Source organism: Poeciliopsis prolifica, unplaced genomic scaffold, assembly GCF_027474105.1.
Source record: "Poeciliopsis prolifica strain line A6 unplaced genomic scaffold, Auburn_PproV2 SCAFFOLD011, whole genome shotgun sequence".
NCBI classification, from domain to species: Eukaryota; Metazoa; Chordata; class Actinopteri; order Cyprinodontiformes; family Poeciliidae; genus Poeciliopsis; species Poeciliopsis prolifica.
The window spans coordinates 8,871,648-8,896,318 of record NW_026562386.1 but is presented as its reverse complement, the minus strand read 5'-3'; the positions used below and the strand labels follow the sequence as shown (position 1 = coordinate 8,896,318).

Genomic DNA, 24,671 nt, shown 5'->3' with positions numbered 1-24,671 from the left:
CTTCAGCAGTAAGAGTCTCTAAGCTTTTCTTCTTCCATGTGTTGGATTCTGCAAAGACATTTGTTCAAGTACCAGAACCTACTGAACAAAACTTTGTCTCCGCCATTGCTAACTGAAAAACAGCTATCAGCAATCTTCATATATTACAAAAACCTTTTTTTACAATGTATATATTTTTTAATCTATTTAGCAATCCATTACCATTTTAAACCCCCTTATGGCAATTTTAGTGTCTCTAAATATGTTTCCAGTGCCAGCTTTGTTGTTTAGAAAATTGTCACCTTAAAAGTCCAGATGCCTAATTGCTGCAGTTCTTCTACACAAATCAGTGTTTTATCTTATATTTCTGCACACACCTAATTTAAGTGCACAACAGTTTTTCATTTTAGACTTATAAAATATGGAACATATTTGCGGCGAAAATATTAGTGACACCAGGATGAATTAAGAAAGTGTAAGATGAAAGCTTAACGTAACCAAGTGACATCCTAATATCTGAAGTGTTGTTTGCTCAACTGTGAGACAGGGTCTGTCATATCCAGAGTCAGAGACTTAATTTATTGCAGAGATTTTAACAATGAAAAAATTTCACAAAATGCAGACTTCATATGTTGAAAGGTTGTGTGATCTTATGAAATTCAAGTGAATCCCTGTTCAAATAGGGAAAGATCAGAGGATCTGGCTGGCCGTGGGGCATTTGCTTAATATGGCCACCCGCTTCATGCAAATCCACAATGTGCTCCCTATCGAACTTTAGCAAGAACCAGTAAAGCGGTGCAATCCAATGAAGACACGCCTTCAATCACTGTTTTGACTGACACTTTGCAACGCGACACGGCTGTCTGTGTGAATCTTGTACTGCAGACCGAACCCCCAGACTTAAATAAAACGGTAAAGCTATAGCTGCCTAGATTTATTTAGTTTTGTTTTTTTTTCCTCAGGAGTGGAAAGATTATTTTATATATTTTCGTAGCCATGCCTTGACTTTGGTTTGCAGATTTTCACTACTGAGTGAAAACAAAATTTTTTGTAACCAGCAGTCCTGTCACATAGCTGCTGCAGAGGTGCAGCGTGAGAGATAGTCTGTTTTCTCCATTCACTACCATTTGGCCAAAAGGTCAGATGGGCTATTTCAGAAATGCCCCTAGTGAAAATCAATGGGCAAATCGTGGAGTTCAGTTCCTGTTTGTTGTTGTCGTTGGAGGGTCTCTGTGTTCTCACTCTCCTGGTGCTAAGGCAGAAGTAAGGGGGGGGGAGGGATCAGTACTCTAGCATTGAGACCAAGAGAAAAAGAGAGGGATGGACACAGAGGGACAAAGACAAAGAGATGGAAAGCAAACGGAGGCTGTGGGGTTCGGGGACCAGTTAAAAGATAGAGAGGGAGTTATGGCCAGTAGAGATACATCACAATGTCAGACACACAGACACACTGCAGCCATAAATTTATCATTGCAGCCACGTCTGCAGGCACAACTGGACACCAGGAAAGAGTGAGGTAAAGAGGAAGAGTGGAGAGAGGACAGGAGAAGAGCGACGACAGAAAAGGCAGAAGACAAATTGGCTAACACAACTGACCAAAAACTGTCCGAAAGCTCCTGCTGGAGTCCACCGAAAACAAACTGTTTTCTAACATTGATATTTCTGCAGGATGTTCACATGAGCCGCTTAGCAGAGGGTTGGCCAATCTGGATGTTCAAGAGAAGTCACAGAGATGTCAACTCACTTTGAGATGCAAATGATTTGTTTGTCCTACAAACAATTTCAAATAGAAGAAAGCTTCTGACCATTTTCACAACTTTTTATTAGTGGAAGTTTTTGTATATGTAGTTACAATTACTCAACAAGTTTCTGTCCTTTTGTAATGACTGATGGTCATAATCTCATCAGTTTGGTAGTTATGATGATTTCTACTTAGTCAGTCGGTTGTTGAACACCTTGGGAAACATAATTTTTGATTTCGTGCTTCTTCATTTAGTTGACACTAGTAGGCAGGTAAAAAGTACAAATATATGTTCAACAACTGCCCTTCTCTGGACAGAGCCAAAGGAAGTTTATGTAAGTCTTGGTTACAGCCTTTATAAATCATTCAGTTTTTCTGACATGTATAAAGACTTTAAAAGAAGACATGGTGATGGCTAAACCTGTCACAATAATCAATAAGTCATTTGAGCACATGATAAATTAAAATTACCTCGATAATTTCCCTAAGTCTTCAGTCTGGTAATCCCATCTTGAAGGACAATTTCTTTACAGAAACTTCAGTAACTATTTTATTTATTGTTTTAATTTTGTTCACTTATTTTAGATATTAAAATGTATTCCAGTTCCAAAGTTAAATGTTTGTTAGTAACTAATGTTTACTTGTCTTTGAGAGAGTGCTCTTGTATTATTTTTGCCTTCACCATTAAATAACTTGAAAATAATCTCAAAGCAACAATATTATCATTTATTGCAATAGGTTCTGCGACAATTTATCGTCCAGCAAAATTTCCTATTGCGACAGGGTTAGTGAGTGCTTCCCTGTTCTTTGTAGTACTTTTGTAGAGAATATATTTTCTGTGTTGTATCATATGATGTAAACTCTTACAGCCTGAGATTGTTTTATGGCCAGTTTAATAATAAAGTGTTGCTCAAATCTTGCCTGAACTCAACTATAAACCTTCCACGTTCCTACGCATATGTGACTTCTCATCCTGCATAAACATAATATGTTAGATTATATGACTTTCTATACACCATTCCTATCACTTAAATCTTTACCATTTGATCGAGAAGCATCCACCAGGCTTTAACACCAACATATGTGTCTTGATTAGCTTGGCCTCCTTCACAAGTGATCAGGTCATGGAGATCCTGAAATCCACCCACACTGTAATCCCCATCAGCTACAGCCTCATACTTTTTCTCTCCGCAAAAGAGAGATTCTTGTGTGTCAGAGGACAATGTAGCTACTTCGTAGTTTTCATTAGACCGGTTATATCTGGGAGTTCATAGGCTCTCATCCTCTGGCCCTCCACAAACCGCTCTGCTCAAAGAGGCGCTCTCGCCCATCAGGTAGGCCTGAGGGCGAAAGCCTGCTTCCCTCCTCCACATTCTCTCTCTTTCTGTGCCGACTTTCAAACAGAATTCCTGCTGTTCTGTGTGTCCCGACTCATAGTTATGTTCTTGTCTTCTGGCCTTAAAGACACAGTGCAATAATTTCACCGGACTTGCAGCAACTCGCACAATAGACACACACAGATGCTCTGCTGAAGGGAAGCAAGCTTTTATCCCCTTTTATGTGTGCAATAATGATTGATTAGTTTAGTTGCTTTTGAGTTCTATTATTTTAATTGTGTACAAATCAGCTTGACAAAGATAGATTAATTACCACATAAGAATGGCTTGTTTTGTCTTCCAGATATGCAGGCTACTACATAACGCACTGTTACCCTATTTTTATTTGTTGCTTTGTTGTCTGAAGTCTCAACTTCAGTTTTTTTCTTAACCTCAAGACATATTACAAGGAAAAAAAAAACAGAAGTAGGCTTTAAAAGTACCTTTGGTGTTCCTGTGTGTTTTCGAATATTACAAAGTGCTGTAATGAGAAGGAAAACAACAAAAAAAGGAGATTTTGCCTCACAGGGAGATAGCGACTCGTCTACTTGCTGCACAAGCCTGTAGGTTCACTTTTCTCTTTGTGCGCTGGAGCACTCCTTGGGACTCCAGTGACAGGGGAATTGGGCGGGCTGAGCTACGCTGGTGGCGAGGTGTCAGCCTCCTGTGCTGGGTATACGAGTAGGAAGGAGGCAGGACATGTTTCAATTAGGCAACAACCACCACGTGCATGTGGATACAAAAGGAGGGAAGATTAGTTTACCTGTGCCTGCAAACTTTTCCCTGCTGACCTCTTCATAAAATACACCACCTTGTTTCGTTATGCCCTACTTTGTTCTCCTTTGCGTTTGAATGTTAGAGTTACTTTTGTCAAATTCTTATGGGGAGGACAGTAGCCGGGGCCTTCGTGAGGTGATGCTAAGTGTGCCAGCCTGGCCTGCATGTTTCCATTAGATTGTCATGTTGGCTAATTAGAGAGCGGCAGCATGATTCACCTTGTTAATTAGGAGAACTTGCACACCATGTGCCTGCAGGCAGTGTGGGGAAGAAGAGCCCAGCCCCAGAGCCTGTTAGTCGCCTGCTGCCTGTGAAGATTCCCCTTCTCATCTACCTTCACTCCCTTTTTTTTTTTTTGATTTGGAAATGAATAAATCATTGAGATCGTCCTCTCTCGAAGTGTGAATATCTGAGTTCTCATCTTTTCCTCGATGCAAATTAGTCGTGATCAATAGGAGGTGACGAGCGGAGAATCTTAAAAAAAAAGTGTGAGACAGGCAGCGAAGACTTCCAGATGAAGCATAGAATGAGACAAAGCGAGAACATTTAAAGCAGGAAATTTTCCCTTGGATAAGCAGTATTTTTAATGATCGCCATGCTCCCGCTGCCGATTCAGTACAACCCCATTAGAATTTGCTTAACAACGTTTTTTGACTTCTTTGTTAAACTCTTTTTTTTTTTTTTTTTGGGCAAAATGTGAATTACAAATGTTATTAATAGGAATAAAACTTACTTCAAAGTCAGAATTCGGTGTAATCTAATGTTTCACTCAAAATGCCTTTATGTCGTATGGTTCCAAGAAAGTAAGTTGCAAATGAAGAAAACCCGCCAGGTCATGATAGTGACACTCACATAATGACCTTCGCTTCGGGGACGACTGAGGGCTCTAAATAATTGGTCCTGGTCCCTGGAAGCTCTTGGAGCTTCAGAAGAAATGGAACAGATTATGCCATGGCTGTTAGTTCATGCATGTATTTTGAATTCATCTCCATAAGTAAAATATTATAATTCCAGACAGGATAAGCAGAACCATTCACACAATACAAGGGTGGAGAGGGAGCATTCAATGTTCTGGACAGCAAGACATGTAAACAAAACGGTGCATCTCAGTCAATTAGAATATTGATGAAAAGTTAGTTTCTTCCAGTAATTTTGTTGAAATGTGAAAGTGCAGGTGTACAGATATATATTATTATATTATATATATATTATATATATATATATATAATATATATTATATATAAAAGGCCAAAAATGTGTTGTAGATGGAAACATGCATGGATTCATCACATCTACTCAACAATAGGATATATATATATATATATATATATATATATATAATATATATATATATATATATATATATATATATATATATATATATAATTATATATATATATATATATATATATATATATAAGGGGTATATATATATAATTATATATATATATATATATATATATATATATATATATATATATATATATATATATATATATATATATATATATATATATATATATCCTATTGTTGAGTAGATGTGATGAATCCATGCATGTTTCCATCTACAACACATTTTTGGCCCTTTTGAAAGTAAGAGTGCAGATGGGAAAGGAAAACCTTATTGGGTGCTTCAAATGGCCTCTCTTTCCTGCAGCAAATTAACTGCCAGGCACTTTGCATGAAGAAAAGCCTGAAGATGTAGCTCACAGATGTTCACGTAATGCTGCCCATGTGGGTGTCAGGTGAATGAGATGCATGCATTACCGACGCACATTAAACACATACATAAAGCGTCAACACACTTCATAAGGGGTAGGAGGCTGACACAAAGGAACGTGTGCAAAAATTTAATGTTAGCGTTGAAATTAAAACAGCTTTACTAAAACACTATCTACTGAACACAGCACATTCTCTATTGATCTGACAAAGATGATCTAATTGTTATAGTCCTTGATGGGCGGAACAATGAAGGTTTAACCATGTACATATTCAGCATTTATATGCCATGTTATTCAAATTGCTTAAGAGAAAAAAGGAAGTACAATAAAAGAAAAAAGAGGTTATAAAGTAGCTTAAGGACAATAAAATCAATATTTTTGCATGGCCATCCAAAACCAAGATCTCAATCATATGGAGAAGTTGTGGGCATATAATTTTAGTGAACCTCACTGACCTGAAATAAAAGAAATTTGGTTGATTTAACTTCAGACACTTCAGACAATTTAACTTCATGTTAAACATTAACCAGAACTGCAAATAGGGAGCTTTTTAGATTGTGAATAAATGTGGACTGAGAAAGGAACGTCGACGGACCTCACTTGTGATGTTCTATAAGTCCAAATGACACAAAGTGTTATTCTGCCAGATTTTAACCAATTTCATGTCAGTAAATTGGTGACAACAGACATCAAGTTTTTTATTGCTTTTATCAAACACAACACTGATTTGGATCCAGTCACCCCAGGAAAGAAGATTTTGATATGTCAGTGCGTTTTCAGTACGTTGATATGTTCAGAAATTGGACTGGAGTTTGTGTTTTAAAAGCTAAACTTGTTTAGGCATTCAGATAAATTTCTAAAATACTTTTAATCACCTCCAGCTTCCATAGCCTGAAAAAATCAGTCAAAGGAAGTCTCAACAGTGTTTTGCATTTTTGTAAAGCATTATGAGCAGTGCAGTTAGACAGGCAATGTTATCAGTACTGCTTGACAATCATCAGCATACATGAAGCCCGACCCATATCATATACTGATATGGGTACATGAGAATATATCTTGTAAAAAATACCTGTCAGATGTTCTGCCTCTTTCAGCTAATATATTCAATTTACAGTAGACACAGCTTTAAGTTTACTTGTGTGGGAGAGTATCTCAGCTTTATTTTATAGCTTTTTTCTCCAAATCTGGCTAAATGTGTAAACCTTAATCCATATATGCTAGCATGCCATAAGAAAATTAATGTGGCGATAGTATTTTGTTTGATTTTACAGGCTTCAGAAGTGCAAATCCGCATGCAACTAAACCAAGTCTATGTATGCGAGATGATTTTTTTATCATCCCTAACTACTGTGTCTAAAAATTGGTTCTCCAACCAAAGGAATATTAGTTTAGTTTAGCACTGAAATTATACAAATAATAAAAACTTATTTCTATTTCCTGACAGCTGACACTATCAGACAGTCTTTATGCAATCTCCTGCAACTATGCCTGAAGGCTACTGTGTTGCGTTTTGTAAAAGTTAAGAACTTGCTTCCCCACCTAACCTTGGTTAAACTACTCTCTTTCTACCAATGGCCTTTATTAATAAACGCGTTCAACAAATGTAGCATATGTCAAGTCTGCATAATCATAAGAATCCTGCTGGTTTCTGTTCAACCAAAGCTTTTCATGGGGGAGGGCTTGAAATATATCAATTTAAACCCTATGGTCTGCCTTACATATTGTGGTCTTTGCAAGGCAGACAGCCATTTAGCTTCCTTCACAGCCCCACAGCCGCCTGTGACGTCAAGCTGAGCATGTTCTGCTCTACCAAGGACATCTGTCTGTAAGCGTCTGGAGGGCCGTAAGCAGCCCCCCAGGCCAGACAGAGGGGTGGGGAGTAAAGCCTTTGTTAGAAACAGCAGAAAAGGCGAACGGCAGGTTGGCCATAACTGCTCCTACAGCTCATCTCCCTCCCTGTGCCAGCCATATCAGAGAGGTTCTTGCTGTACTTTGGACATGTTTGCATCATAAGGGAACATATTGCTCTGCTTTCTGTGAAGAAAGAAAAATCTTTTATTTCTTGTTTTTCTCTGGAAAGACTTTTTTTCACTGAATGTACAAGTGCAGAATATAAAGATTGAGTTTTAAATACACCAAGAAGCAAGAAACACTTGCTATATACATTTTATTTGCTATTTATGCTTTCCATATCAAATCAAGAATTAAGAAATTATATTTAACATGTAAAAGATGTGGTTCCAAAATGAATTCATGAAGAGACTTAGCGGAAACCTTCATTCTAAATAATTAATTTCAAATAATATTATTATGAAACTGAGTGAACATGCCTTTCGTTTCCAAAGTTATGTATTAAAATTAAGAATGGAAACGTTTTTGCATATGGTAAAACTTTAATTTTTATTTCAACTCACATATTAGTTTGTTTTTCACCAGCTCTTCTGATTTGACTGGTGTTGAATTTTCTGCAATTGACCAACACCTACAGCTCTTTGCAAATATTATCATACCTCTTGAAGTTTTTCGCATTCAAGAGGTGTTCAGTTTTCACAAACCAAAACAGAAAAGAGTGCCTTGCTTCTGCTTGTTGCTGCCTTTACTCCTCTACCCTTTATTAAAATTCAGCACAAAAAATTGTACATAAAGAAAGGAATTATTGACAGAAATCTTATTTGCAGTTTGGTCCAACCCAGGTAAGGGGACATGACAAAACATGTAAGAAGGTGCTCTGCTCAGGTTAGACCAAAATTTAACATTTTAACCTGAAAATTGGTGGTGGAAACTTGTACACATGTACTATACGTCAAAGTTTGAGATTGTAATGCAATAAAATATTAGTTTGTTTGAAGGGTATAAATTATTTTAGTGGTTACTATATGCTGCTGCTAAAGTTTTATTTTATCTGTAAATATTAACTCCTAGTGTCAATTTTAGTAGGCACTGAAAACACAAGAAAGACTTTGTGTCATAATGTGTTAGTTGCTAATTAATGCAAATTGATACACGCAACACATTATTTAAAATTATTTAGAAAATTGCATATTTTTACATGAATACATTTTATTATGCGACCATAATGTTGTCACAAAACAATGTGCTTTAGGTACAGAAAATAAATCCTGTTTCTGACAAAACCACAGATCAATTTTTCTGCATTTTTTGACCTTTGTTAATATAACTTTACAAGTCCTAGTTCCTTGCCTGCAAAGGGCACAGAGGCAGACTGGGACCATTGGTATTTAAGTGACTTCAGATCAGCAGGTGGTTATGTGTTATTATTAATAGGAGCTGGCAAATGTATGCATCCTGCCACATGATTACTCTTCCCGTCTGGTACAGCTCTTAGTAATGACCTTTTATTTAGTTACTGGCAATGGTTGTACTTGTTAAACATTGGCGACATGGTTCTCTGAGAGGGCACAGAGAGAATATAAAACGGATTTCTCATTCATCACCACAAAATCCCAAAATATCTAAAAGCTGCTGTTGTTGAAATTTACAAAAACTTAAAGCTAATTTACATGGTAAATAAAAGCTCTTTGTGTTACTTTGCAGCATGAAAGACAACATATTTCATGTTGGTTGTTAACCAAATGGTGGGTTCTGCTTCATGGCACCAGATTGAAATCAGAAATCAGTCTCCCAGTGTCATGGCATCCTCTTCACTGACGGGAAATACAGGCTCGCAGATGGTGAAATGAAGTCTTCATTTATCATGCAGTCATAAATCCGAAATTGCAGGCAGTTGCTTTGGGCACTCTGAGCCCATGCCTGGTGCCAACTGCCAGCCAGAGATGCCGGCATCCTGGTGCCGTTAGGGAGATAGCGAACCTCTCCTGCTGTGTGCGTTGCAGTAGGATTCTTTAAGGTCAGGCCTGAAAAGATTTATCTGGTTCTTATGGCAAAGCTTGATCAAATCTGCACCAATAACATTACGGACAAAGATTGATTGTCCAGCCAAAACATCCGCATTGTAACTCATGTACTTCAATATGTAGTTATTAAATTCACATCAGAAAGTTATCCATATTATTATTATTACTTAATGAATATTCTCATGTATTTCCGTTTTTTGTAGACGTCTATTGTAAAAAGAAAAAGTAAACAAGGTTTATTTATTCAGCTGCTATTAATTCCCCTTCTTTGTCAGTGTGTTTGAATCTTTCAGCAGTTCCGCTGTGCTAAATGTGAAGTGGCAACACCCTAAAGGGCATGCCTTGCCAGCAGGGTTTTAGGAAAAAATCAGAGGCAAGTGCATGCACATTTTAGATCAGATGGTATACACCAAAGCAACCTTTTACAAAACGCCATCTGAAAGCAACATGATTTTTTTTCCCCCTGATCAGACAATATACATGCCTCGCACAAACACCAGCGCCCAGCGAACACATGCTGAGAGATAACATAAAAGAACATGAAAGACATCAAGGCGCACAATTGATTGTCCCTGTTCGCTCCAACCCAGGCCTCTCTCCCCCAGCAGGCAGGCACACAGACAAGCTGGTGGGTAGGCATTCCCTGTGCTGCTGTGGCCAGGATTGATAGGCACGTGTATGTGTGTTCGTGTGTGCGCTTTGGCACCCTCCGTGCCTTTGCCTCAGGGCATCACACCTCCACCCAATGGAAAGGGCAGCTCCTAGCGACGCTGGGTCCGCCCACAGCCCTGCAGCTAAACATGACATTACCTTGGGCACTGCCCCTCCCAACCACCCACTAAAACATCACAAACTGCAAAAATCAAAAAAGAGCAGGGCTATTTGACTGCACACACATAATCTCTGTGTTCCGTTAATGGCTGACGACGGTCTTCCATTTTGTTCTGATCAGGCAAGAATTCTGCTCTCACGATACAAGGGAATAAGCAGAAACATTAGTCACACGTCTTTGTTTCTATTTATTATTTGAATCGTGATCCACTTTAATATTCTTCCTCTCACTAGTTGTGTTTACAAAACTTAGTTGCCTTTACTGGTCAGGAATTTCAAAAATTTCATTAAAATAATTAAGCATTTGTAATGTTTGTGTTAAATGTTTTAATCAAAATACTAAAACACACTTGAGCAGCTTTTCCATGGTCACGACTTTAAAGAGTTCTTTAACAGTCAGCTGTGGCCAGATCTGTCTCTATTTGCACATCATGTGTGGCTCCTCCCGGTTTTTCGTAACCACTTGAGGGGTGGTAGAAGCTAGGAAAAACCATGGATTGTGCGGAAGTGATTTAATTGACAGCAGATTGCATTCGTTGACTGGGTCAGATTTTAATCTTAACTTGATACTTTGGCTATTTTTCTGTAAGGGTGTTTTCACACCTGCTAGTCTAGCAGACTTGGTTTGACTAGGGAGCAAAATTGCAAGATTTGATAAATTTTCAGCTGCTGTGGTTCACTTTTACACTGCATTGCATTAAACAAACCAAACCTTTTGAAAAATCTTGTTCCCTCCCTCACCTGTGGTGGCTCTGCACCAAGAACCACCAATGGAAACAGCATGAAACTATCAAAAGATAAGAGCTAAATTTATTTGTTGCAAAATGTAAACAAAAATACAGTAGCATCAAATTTCAGTGGTTGTTGGATTTCTCTTTTGACTTTGCTAAAAGACCACAAGCTATTTTGCCTGCTAGCATTAATTAGATTCTCATATTTGTTCAGGTTGTACTTACCCAGAATGCACTGTGCTATAGTTTGCTTTCTCCAGTCTGCTTGCATCCACATATGCATATGAACCGCTTCAAAGTTCACTTCTACCACACCGAGACGGTTTTCAGGAAGATTAAATTTTGCTTTTTTTGGTCCACATAAGAGTTCAGTTATGGATTCACACCTCCTCCACTGAACCAGACTTTCTAGGGAAACTAGTCGTATGCCAGTTTTATTAGCTGTGCAGTATTTTTTTTCTTATGTTCTTATCTTTTGTTATTATGTTTTTACCTTTGTGTGATTCCCACAAAATATGTCAACGCAATATTTGACAGACTTGTGTAAAAAGCTACAAAGTAACTCTTACGATGCACTTAGAGGTGTAATAAGAATGCACTTCCTCTTTAGACACTTTTACCAGTTGTTGAGGAAAGGTGAAAATTACCTATAATTCCACCTACTGTTTAAATAGGAACTGCAGCACCTTAACTGTGCCTTTTGTCAAATGTATTAAAGCTAAACGGTCGCAGTGCTGTTGCACCACAGTGGTACAACCATTGCTTTGAAAGACCTATCAGTTTAAGTGAATGGTGAAATTTTGGAGATTGGCAGTTTTGGTTAACAATTTTCATATTATGGACTGAACTTCAGGATATTCTTTTAAAAACTAAACTTGCTGTCAGCATCTCCACAGCCTTCACAGAGGAGTTAGGTTTTTCACTCCATTTACTGATTAGGTCACTTTTGAAGGTAATTGCAGTTGCACCAAATTTTATATATGGAAGACAGACTGAATGCATTTAAGACATTTCTGATTTTTAAAAAATATTTTTCAAAACCAGATGTTCTTTTTCTTCCAATTCACAATCATGTTTCACTGTGTTGTGAAAATGTTAACTAAATGCATAAAACTTTGTTGTTGTAAAATAAGTTTAAGTATTTTACTTAAACTTATCAAGTAAAATAAGCTTAAGTACTTAAAATTTTCTATTTATGAATAAATAAAAAATCTTGTGAGAAATACAGGGCAAAACATGACTATAAAATTTGCGTTCTGTTTTCACTAGATGCAGCAACAAGAGCTGGCCCAAATGAGACAACGAGATGCAAATCTGACAGCACTAGCTGCTATTGGACCTAGAAAAAAACGCAAACTGGACTCACCAGGGGCAACACCATCAGGGACTGAGGTAAGAACTGGAACAGATTAAGTGTTTTATGGTCTTTCTAGGTGCTGCTACTACGGTAAATGGTTTCACAAGGACCTTTGCCACAAGTGTTTCAATCTAAAGCAGCTGACTTTTTTCTTTAATTTATAGTGTTGTCCTGCAGATAAAACTTTGAATTCACAAAATTGGCAAAGCTAGTAAAAATGTTATTTTATGTTGTCATATTGACAATGAGTCAATAATGAAGTAATATAGTATGGTGTTGTTACTGATTAGACAATTTTTGGCAGCCAGCAGTTGCGACTGCTAGCTGCATAAAACACCTTTTTTCTGCTGTTTACTGATAATAATAATAATATAGCAGTTTGCCTGCTACTATTTTCTGTCTGTTTCATTACGTGATCAATAGCAAATTATGTTTTCTGATGCTGTATGGTATTGTTCAACAGCACATCTTGTCCCACCGACAACATTTAAAGCTGACTTTTGTGTCAGTGATAATTTATAATTTAACAGCGTAATCACATTTAATGTTGCTGGTAAAATTTCAGACCAAAGTCAGTGAAGATTTAGATTTCAATTTATAGCATGTTGAATATTAAGGGAGCCAGACCAGAGAAATTTTATCAGTATTTACTGCATGTTACACTTCTGATACATTCCTTGACCTTTTAGCCATTTCACCTTCTCTGATTCCTGAAAGTGATATTGCTAACTGATAAAAAAAAAAGTTGCACATATTGTTTCAGGTTCAAACAGGAATCACTGATAATCATTATGGTGCGGCTGGTATTGGTTTCACCTTGTAAGTCTTGTTTGTGTGTGTGTGTTACCATGGCAAAAGTGGTCTCGGCCACTCCACGCCTGCCATTACAAGAACCACATCAAAAGAGAAGGTTTGAGTGCCATTAAAGGGAGCAGGGCACCAAAACACCTTTGACTTTGCTAAATTCTCCATGCCAATAAAATAAAGGTTAAACTATTTAGCCACAGTTTTCAAAATGATGAGTTAAAGTAACCAACAGGTCAGACAACATAAGTAGTGCATACTTTTGTAAGTGTGTTTTCCAGAAAAAGAACCGAGACAAGTTTGGATAAGCAAAAAATCAAACAATCAAACTTTTTGCATGGTGCTGAGTCTCAAGCTTTAGCAGATATTTACTTTTCAACACAACAAAGACCTGAATCATAACTCCCTTTCATAAAACACTTCCAGATGGGATTCCATTTTGCTATCACAGTGTTTTGTAAAAGGACTGATGTAGTGGAGAGGGTAAAAATCAGCTGATTACACTCTACCACAGCCCCTCATCAGCAAGGCCAGACTTAGGAGGATGTGGGCGCCTGGACTTGAGTCAAGGTGCAGACCCTACTTAATCATCGTTATACAGTTACAGACATATATATATATGTGATATACGGTATCCCTGATTTCCTTCCCTTTGGGTGGTCGGCGCTTGGCCATGACTTACTTGTGGAACCGATCCTATCAACAAACCTTATCTACCGACAAGGTCACAAAAATCAGCCACTGTCCACCATGAGAGAGGCTGACGGACAGTCCCAACCACCAGGTCATCTCTCCATGCAAGGTTTACAACAGTCACTCCATGATTGCCAACTTGTTTGCTATATTTTGCACGCACATGCCCAAAAAAATTCAGCAAGTCAGATATTCAATGATTGTGATCGGCCAGAAAATTGCTACTGGTGCACCTTCAATGAATGTAAAGATCATTACTGCAAACAAAATAGTTATTAAAGAAATACTTGGACATCTTGAGTATGTCTATTCAACAGAACTTTCCTAAGGAAGAAAAATTTGAAAATGTTCTCTATCCATCCTCAGTGTATAGTATTTATTTATCCTCCTTCGTTTCTGTCTTTATCTGTCTCCCTCCCTCTTTCAATTTTTATCAACTGTATTTTTCTCTGTAATTATGAGGTTTACTTTCTTACCAAGTTCAGACAGTCAGGTTATTTCCCCTGAGAGCCAAACCTGGTCAAAACTTTTATTTGGTGATGACTAGAGCTGCGTGTCAGGGCAGGGCAGGAAGCACCGAGCTAATTTGTACAGCCGGCCCTTCGCCATAGGAATAGGTCAGTTTCTCCCCTTGCAGCTAGCTGGAAGCTAAAGCTAGTTCCGCTTTTTAACTTCACATTGAGAGCAAGTGAGCAGAGTAGTCGCATTACTTTTCTGCGACTTTAGCCGTTTTCTTTCTCTTTGAATTGTTCTGCTGCATTTTTCCACTCACGGAAACCCGTTTCAAAGCATCACTGACTATTAGCATCGTTTAAAATACAAAACACAGCCGCGGTGGAAGGAGGAGCACTCAGGCTGTGTTTGGATGTTCGCAACACTTGCAAGCTGGCTTTCACAATATGATCTGGAGAAGAACCATTTCTCATGATTGTAAAGATGTTCCAATGCTTTAAAATTAACATCCATATTTCTTGCTTCTTGCTCAGCCCAGTAAACTCACATGAACTCATCAGATTTTCCCCAAAGTGCAGGATCAGTACTGTATGGATTATCTGTGGTCATTGCTGCTCCTGGAGAAGAAGTTGGTCCTTCCACCGCCTCTCACTCTGGGCAGGCACCGGATCAGTCAGAGATTCAGGTTCTGGCGGCCCATAGAACCTCTGTTAGCAAGAAGCGGAGAGGTTCTGGTCCATGTCCAACATGAGTTTTAAAAAACCCTGTTAGCTTGGATATTTTCTTCATCACCTCTCGGTCGCTCTTCTTTTTCTTTTTTTCCTGTGCTCCGCTGTCATTCACTTTGTTGTCCGCCATCTTGAGAAATCACTCCCTGATACTCCGCCCCAAAGCGTAAGAAGCGTCCGATTTGGACCAATAAAAATCAACCATTCACGATGCTAACCAGAACAAATTAGACATTTTTTCAACAACACCGCCAAAATCCTCTTAGCCAGTTATAAAATTAAGACATTTTGACCTTACTCATTCGTAAAAATACAAAGCATCTTACAAGGCCCCCTAAGCACCGGGGCCATGGGCTGCAGCCCTGGTAAACCTGTGCTAAAATCCGGGCTCAGCTTCCTTGCACAGAGTCATTGGCTTCACTCTTATTCTAAGCACATTATAAGATTTTTACATATTTGAACACATTTTAATGAAGCCATAATAATCCTGGTAACTAAACTGTATTTGCTCAAAGTAATATTTTTTTCCACATCGATACGTCTTGTTTTGAGCTGTTTATCAACAGACACTTAAGATCTGCATTTAAATGCAAACAATACAAATTCCTAGTAACAATAAAGTGAAATGACTAAGAGGAAGTACTTTTTAGAAGCAACACATTGACATACTTTAGTGTGACGTGTCAAGTCTGTTTGTAATTAAGCTGTTGTTTAAGAAAACAAAGTCTTCTGTTTGAAGCACCATAAGCAGCGACTGAAGTATCCCGTTTCGCTAACACATGAGTTTACGTGAAGTTATGCTCAGTTGCTGCAACGAGTCACGTTTACCTTTAGGCACCAGGAGAAACATTTAAATTCCACATATTTCTTCGTAAATATGATGAATGTAAAATAAGGCTGAATATTGAATGTCAATTGGTCATTTTAATAACCTGCTTATCGAGTTGCATCTTCGCATCCTTCGCTTAACAGCAGCATGCTGCAGAGGAGCATAGTAATGCACCCGGTAAAAAAGCATAAATAACAAAATAAAAACATTACTTCTGGTCCTTGAGTGCAGTGCCAACCTCTTTCAGAATGTTTTACCCTGATGGGTATTAGCCGGCGACCTTCTGCTGCATTTAAAGAAAGGAGGGAAAAAAAGCTTCCTCAAACCTCTCGCCTAAACGCAGTTACAGAACATAAGCATTAATATACATTAAGGAGTTGCTTATTTATTTATTTATTTATTTAATGTCCCATGCACGTTTAATTAGAAGGCATAATGAAGTGAAATCAGAGTGCCCCTCCTCTGGAGTTATTGCAGTGGGGGCGGAGGAGGAATCTTAACTTATTTTCACTTCGTTTTCACCTCCTCACATTTCTTCATTTCACATGGGCTGGAAGCCCCTGCGGCGTTCTCTTTCCCTTCTCCAGAGCAAAGTGAATGTGACTTTTCTAAGGGGGTCACAGGATGCCTGGAGGCCTGTGGGTGTTACTGGACTGTTGCCTGCTCTCAGCTTCACTGAGGGGCTTGTCATAGATTTCATCTCCACAGAAATGAGCCGGGGGCCCTGGCCAGGAGCACAAGCAGCCAACGTTATGAAGGGCCCACGCTGATTATTTCCCTCTGACATCGCATCCTGAGCTTTCCGCATTAATCCCAGACAAAGGCAGCCCTTCAGTGCTGTGCCAGAGCTCAAATTAGGAGTCAGATAATGGTCTTGTTGGGATCCTGTTCTGTTCACTAAGAGGCAGAGCTCCTGTTGAAATCCTCCTTTCCACTATTCCTACCATTTTTTCATTATGTTCACACCACTTCTTTTTGGTTTTTTAGGACTTCGAGGAAATTCAGATGACAACATTTTACTCCATAAGTTTTTCCCAACCATTCTACCCCCTTTCTTTCCCTATGTTTAATTTGAGGGTGGCTCTGCAGGACTCGGGCCTGTGCCTAGATGTGGATGGCCGTGGGCTGTGAAACTGATAGCCTGTCAAGACTGGAAAGTCCGTCTCCAGCCTGATCCAGTCTGCAGGAGGTAACAAAGGGGGTCTTACAGGACTCCGCAGGGCAGATTAGTTTCAAAGAGCCAATGGCCGAGGCTGCTGGAGGACCTGCTATGGTCCCAGCGGTGGGTCACTGCACAGGTAGGGGGTCATATAGGGGTACATGGTGAAACTCAGCTTAATCCCATTTACTTACTTACATATTACAAGTTCACAACAAGTGACATTTTAGGGAAAATAGGAACCATTTTTCCAATAAAGAATATCTAATCAAATCAAGTAAATGTAATCCATAGATTCAAATTCATTTCCATAAAACCCGCTTCCATCCTGATTGTAACATAATATGGTGAAATTGGTAGTTGACTTTGCTACACTTGTTCTAATTCTTCATGTCTCACCCACCCAATTCTAACCTTTAGTAAATAAACATATTCTAATTATAGTTCTACATTTTTATTTGGGAAATTCTGTTATAAAGTTCCTTTATATTCAATCTAATTTATATATTTTCTCAAGCAATACTCCGTAATTAAAGCAAGCATGGCATATTAAGAGTTTTTAAAAAGGCTCTTTCCTAATTGCCAGCTTTCTAATGATTCATCAGCGTCTGGAACCCTACCATAACCCTCCATCCACAGTGCCTGTGAGCACAACCTCTTGTTGTTGGTGTTCTGAAAACCACTTTATTAGGTAAACCCGTTCAAGTGCTTGTTCACACAATAGTGTTAGTTTAGGCATCTACATGTGGTGCAGACGATTTGTTGAAGTTGAACTGAGCATCAGAATGGAAAGAGAGGTGGACATGTCTCATTTTTCTAAAGAATGGGCCCGCAGAAAATGCTGTGATGTTCTTGTTTCTTTTAGTTATAAACTCAAGGCAGCTGTAGCTCAAATAACCACTTATGACAACTGCAGTATCAAGAATAAACAACACATTGAACTTTGAGACAGATTGGTTGCAGCAGCAAAAAGTGACACTGGGTGACACTCCTGTCAGCTACGAACAAAAAACTGCTGATCTAATTTGCTCAGACTCACCAAATTTAGTTCTTTGAGTTTTATTTCACCTGCGACATTCAGATGATGGGGACAGAATTTGTTGGAAACAGTATGAATCTAATTTGCATCAACTGCTCGGGCTGGTGGTGCCAGTCAACCTGAGGTTTGTGTCTGGCCTCGTCCGTCCCTTTTTGACCCCAGTGTACTCATCTGACGATGGCTACTTCCAGCAGGATATTGCATCATAAAGCTCAAATCACGTGGCTCAAACCTGATATGTGTAGCTAGTCATAATAATAAAATGGAGTTTTGAAATAACAACTACCTTTACGTTTTTATATTTTGGTCAAAAGAAAAGATTTACAGTTGAACTAATACAAAAAATATCTTATGTATGATTATCACCACCAAGTGTTATGTTGTTCTCTGGAGCCCAGCAGTAAGTATCTGCTGATGGGATATCTGGATATCTGCTTTCTTACTATACCACACTGTGTTTGGCAAACCAACGGAACATTCTGTGGTGTGTTTGCCATATATCGTAAAATGTATTCTGGATGCGAGAAAGCTTGCCAAATACATCTGTACCCATAATGATAACTGTATCACACTCGCTAAATGCTGTCCTTTAACACATTTAACATGACTGGAACGCTGTACTGTTTCATTTCCCCCCGTATCGATTTTCAGATCTTGTGATCTCCTCCTCTCCCATGTGGTGAATCTTATCTGAATTGTGTGGCTTGTATTTTGAGAGCATGTAAGATAGATAGAAACTCCTCTCCGCATCTTAGGCAGCATTAAAGATTCTGAGATGTAAAAATCACTCTGAATCACAATGTCCTGCAGTGTTTAACATGCCTAGTGCTTTGAAATATCCTTGACACATTTATGAGCTTTGAGTTATCATCCAGGCACTTAGGCCATTTATCACATCAAAGGAAGAGCTTTGTTTGTTGATGTAAAAGCAACAATACCAGCTAAATTGCCCCAGTTTGTACAGCCACGTAAGCTTCCTCCTATCTGTCTCGACCAGGCGCAATGCTAGGGACAAAGGTAGGCGAGGGATTTAATAGTGAGCACAGTCTATTTTTCCATTTGAATTCATTTCACCTTCTTTCTTTGAGGCTGTAGATCAGAAAGAAGGAGTGAGGCAATAGAGTGAGAGGCATTGGGAGAGCGGGGGGAAAAGCACAAGGAAAACTGATGCCCTTTCCTCCAGCTAAATTAACAGGAATCACGTGGAAAACAATCTGAGTCTCCAATGAAGGAGGAAGGAGAAGGAGGGGAGGGGGGGCACCATTAAAATTAGCCCCAAGCTATGGACTGCACCCAATATCACTAAAGCTGCACTCACTACAGATGTGGAGGCTGGCTTACAGGCAAACTATGCTCTGTTCTATAGCTACAATTAAAATCAACCTCGCTGCCAAAAAATAGGAGGGGGAAAGAGGGGGTAGAAAGGCAGACATGGAACATCAAAGACAGATTGAAATGTGTAGTCAGTAATAAGAGTGGTCTCCAAGCCCCGAGGTTCTCCACGGTCCCCTTGTTAATGAGAAATTTTGACCTCTGGTTTGTAAGTTAAACTTGTAATCTTGGTTAATGAAGTAAATCAATCCCAACTCGGGAGTGTTCAGTGTCTCTCCCTTTGCCTTCTCCCCGCCAACATCCCCTCTGTCCTTCTGTCTTGTGCTTCTCTCCGTCGCTCGCCCCTCCTCCTTTGTCCCTCGCAATGTGCCGCTTGGGAGCAAAACGGCCAGGTCTTCAACCAGACAAACAGGAAACTCTGAGAGTACGACGGTTCCGGAGCTGAAGGGAGGGGGTTTGCGAGGACTCGGAGGACCAGGGCCAACCAGGCTGTTTGGTTAAGAAGGAAACAAGCCAGCTGAGTGGTGGTAGAGGAAAAATCTGACTCCTCCTCTCCATCTTTTCCCTTCCATTCCATCATTGTCCACTGCTCTGCCCTCAGTATTCTGGTTAGAACTTGGTTAAAAAGTTGTAAAGAAACACTGATGCCCGCTTTTATTTAACGTGCCTTGGGAACCTTTTTGGTTCTGCTTGAGATGGAAAAAACAGCAAACTTAACTTCGTTTTTATGAAATGTGGAACTCCACTGTTGCTGTTTTTCATTTGGAAGCCTCTGCTAATTTCCTTGGGTGCCTTGACATTTACTGTCCATTAGCTATAGCGTGGACGTATTTATTTACATAATTCAGGATAGAATGTGTAGTATTGACTTTAACTGAACTTATACTAGGTTGTAATAAAATAAAGATTCCTGTGTGGGCTTTTCCACTGAATATGCTGCATAAATAAGATTAAAGAGGGCACATAGAGGCTGCTATTGGTCTCATCATGTCAAGATGTTTATAATGATAGTTTGACTTCACATCTTAAGGCAATTGAGTATGTTGGGCATAAAGCAGACAGAATTGAATGGTTAGAAAGCTTTTTGGGTCTCTTGGCCATATGCCATGTCTTCTTAGAGCTTTCACACAATGCACTTTGCCAATTTTTACTCCCCCTATTCAATGAAAAGCAACGTGGTTCTCATGGCTGCCTTATGCTCTCTGCGTTGCAGTTTAAAGCAATTAAAATTTAACCACAGCACTCACATGAGAACAGGAATATGTTGGTTGAGTCTTTCTGAACTACTTTTGTATAATTTGGTCAAACTGTATGAAGGGGTGTTACACATAAAAAAAAGTCATTTAATAAAGTTAGATAATGCAGCATGGTTACATTAAGGTGTAAGATCATAAATCAATTTCAAAATGTATTAAATTGAACTCAGAAACAAAGTAATTTCTTGACCCAGATGCTTGAGTCCCACTAATAACACTAATTACTAATTCCCAAGAAACAACAAAACCATGTGTATTTTACATCGGATGATTGTCTATTATTATTATTATTATTATTATTACTATTTATTTTTTAAAAACTAATCAAAAAAGAAGGTCAAGAGAGACCAACTAACAACTTAGCTTAACCTAATTTAAGCCAACCCAATGATTTTGGCCATAATCAAATTTTTCATAGAAAGATAAAAGTGCAGATAGGAAGATAAGACAGCATTCCTCACTAATTGTCATATTGGATATGGTGAAACAGATCAACTTTAGCTATTCATGCTTCAGTGGACATTCTGACTCAATATGCTATAGCGTACTGTATTAAAGGATTATAGCCCCAACTGGTTTCTTTCCAGAACTCCATACTGAGGTCTCCACTTTTAAAGAGCTTTTTCAGTAATACAGAGAGTTTCAGTTTCTCGTCAGTCCAAAAATTTGTATATATCTGTTATCCACAAATAGTCAAAGCCAAGCATTCAGGTAAACTGATGCCTTCTCCCAAAGATTTAAAATAATGATGCAAAATTGAAGCATTTGTGCCACTGTCTTTTGAATGACTTTTGAATTTAACTATATATATGCCCTGCGACAGACTAGCGACCTGTCCAGGGTGACCCCACCTCTTGCCGAAATGTTTGGTGGAGAAAGGCACCAGCACCCCTCTAGACCCCACTAGGGCCAAGGGTGTACAGAAAATGGATGAATATATATATATGTATGTGTGTCCATTAACATAGGAGTATTAACACTATTTTTTTTATTTAGATAAGAAAGTTTTATATATTTATATACACAGCAAAATAGTGAACCCCCTCATTTTTGCCTGTAAAACTTTGCCCTAGAATAATGGTTAAATATACGATTCTGACAACAAAGTTGAGCCCCAGGCAATTAATAGATACTCATCTTAAAGAAATTAATTACCTCCCTTGTTAATCTTGATATAATTAAATTTCTGAGGAATGAAATTTGCTGCATTTTTTCCCCTCTGCCTTGCTTCTGTGGAGGCGTACCAGTAATGGCTGGCTCTCTAGCTAGCCTGCTGGCCAGGGATGTGGGGACAGCCTAACATCGTGGGCCCCTCACTATGCTATACCGTACTGTGCAAACCGTCTCTGCTCATCCTACGCCTTCACTTTCTCATAGGAAAAAGCTCTGAAAATGCCTCAGTCGCTGCTTTGCCTTTCTTTAAGTGCTGAAATATCCTCCATCTGGGAAGGATGCAAGCCCCCTCGCCTGCCACTTTCTGATTCTTAACTTGTGAAAACAATACCAAATCACTTTAAAATGTTGGAACACAAGAGCTGCTAATGAAGTTATCAACATGGAACTGCTGAAGGTTACACAGAGGTGCCCTAGAGAGACTTGAGGGTCTATACTGTTACATCTTTTTTTCAAGAAACTTCTGATATTAAACATATTTTTTTAAGCTTTATACTTCATTCATCCTTCATGCTCTGTCTAGATTTATAAATGGAGAAGGGAGTGTAAGGGGTTGAAGTGCCAATGATGAGGGAGGAGCAAGAGTAATATGGAATAAAAAAAAAGTCACAACATAGAGTAGCTCCTCTTCTCAAAACTCTTGATTTATTATGTTTTTCAGCTTATCAGTCTTCACCCTAACTAATCCTTAAATTTACTGTATCATAATTGACTCCTTATTTTGACATCTTCTGAATTAAATTTTTTTTTCAAAACAATTTTATGTGTTTTAATGAAGAGATCCTCATATATCCCACAAAAAACTGTCCTTGAAAAGGACTTTGAGAAAATTCTCAGAAATTAGCTGCATGTTGCACAACCTTTATTTAATGCTAGCTCCGATACAGATATTTAACGTCTGCCAACTCCCACTCATCAGTGTAGCGGCATGGCAGATTGATGTGCATTCAACTTCCCAGGGGGTCGTATAACAAACAAGCAGTTAGAGCAGGTGTCTTCAAAGTTATCACTTTATGGTTTTTCAGGTTTCATGTTGTGCAGTAATGCAGTATTTTTAGAAAATGCGTAACTGATTTATTACAAGTGAGTTATACACACCCAAACATCTGACCAGCTGGATACAGATCATAGTTGAAGAGGCTTGGGTAAATTAGTATTTTGCTCCTTTTTCTGAAAATTATTCATTCCCATTGCTTTTTCTCTGTCAAAGTATTGTAAAACAATACCCTGTTTTGTCTTTAAACTGGAAAACAGAGCATCTAAAATTAGCTTTAGAGAAAAAAACAATGAAAAAGAACAAACAAAGCGATCCATTAGTGAGGATGGGTTATTGGCTGACTTGCCTCTTCTCATGGCGGCCCATTAAAAGTGGTAATGTCTGCCTGCAGCAGCGCCTGGGGAAGAAGAAGGAGGCCAAGGAAGGCATATTTCTCATGCATCAGACACTGGAATTAAATAGACCAATGTTCCCTAAAAAGACTGAAGTACATCTCTTTCTGATGTGCGTCCCGGGCAAAAATTCATTGATCTTAGAATGTCCCTTGGCAATTATAAAATATTAAATCCAAGTCGCACTTTTCGGCTCAGCTTAATTTTTTTTCCCCTCGCTTTCCATTTGACCAATTTAGAAAAAAAAAAAAGTTAGGAATGGATGGCCATGAAAAAGGAAAAGAGACACTGATAATGACGACTGAGCCCACTTTTAGAAATCTTTTGTTATGTTTCTGTATTGTTTTCGTAGAATATCTCAGATCGTTAAATAAAATGAGGTCCCAGCCAAGTCGAGAGTGGAGGAAAGAGCTGTGTTCCACTAGCTGCATGAGGCTGAAGCACACCAGGGATTGTTACCGCTCTGACATCTTGATTTTGAAACGCAACATTGTCTGATGCATTTTTCAGCACTCTGGGGATGACAAATATTTGTCAGCTGCTTTCCATTAGGTCTGTGGCCCCCGTGCTTGCCTCCCTGGCCCCTTTCTGTCCCTCAGAGATTACACAGGGGGTATGTAGCTAATTGCCCAGATCATTAAATTTAACATATATTTCAATAAATATAATCATCCAGCTGTTTGACAAGGTACACAGTTCATTAAGCCTCTTTGCTTGTTTGTCCTTTCCCTAATTAAGATTTAGAATCGATCATTGAGTGTGTAATGTACAGTGCTAGCTCGGCTTGCACAGAGAGCCTTTCTTCTACAACTGGAAGGAGTGGCATTCGCCCGCTAAAGCTTACCATTTAACACACTGACTGCAATGGGAATTAGACATCCTGTGCTAATTAGGGAGACCAATTAACTGTAAAATTCAGGCATTTTTGACAAACAATCTCAGCAGAATTCAGATGCTTGAATATCGTCAGATACGAACGAATAGATTAAGATAAATATTTTTAGCTTTATGAAAAGGTCCACTGGTGTTTGTGGCGACTGGTATGTGGCATTACCTAACCTCTCATTCTAATTTTGATTCATGATCACATGTATTTTTTAGACTGCATAAATTATGTAATTGTCAGACTAATGAACAGACTCCAGTGACATAACTTTGGGGAAGTTGTGCATAGCTGGATGTGGCCGTTTACTACTTACCTCTCAATTTGAGTTGTTCCCAAAACTTGAGCAGATCATATTTTCCTTGGGGTGGGCAGACCAGCCTAGTAAAAAAATATGAGTGGTGCAACTAAGAAGTATGTATTTGTTAATTAATTAATATATTAAGTTTAATATATACATATATATATCTTGATTGAATAAGACGTCTTTGTGTCGATTGAACATGATTCTCTGGAGGGAACATTTTTCAAGGGGAGGGGACATG

The 24,671-nt window shown here is 38.7% G+C and overlaps 1 protein-coding gene across 5 annotated transcripts in view; it reads left to right on the top strand.

Moving 5' to 3' along the window:
- The window catches only part of LOC129364189 (transcription initiation factor TFIID subunit 4-like), a 93,850-nt gene that overhangs the window by 51,908 nt on the left and 17,271 nt on the right, over nucleotides 1–24,671 (top strand). For 4 of the 5 annotated variants that reach the window (XR_008606413.1, XM_055036679.1, XM_055036678.1 and 1 more), the window contains one exon: nucleotides 12,301–12,423. Coding sequence is in view for 3 of the 5 variants with exons in the window: in XM_055036679.1 (XP_054892654.1) it covers nucleotides 12,301–12,423 (123 nt within the window). In the remaining 2 variants the exon portion in view is untranslated. Of the gene's footprint in view, nucleotides 1–12,300; nucleotides 12,424–24,671 lie in introns of those variants that run through there. The other variant, XR_008606414.1, reaches the window with a different exon arrangement.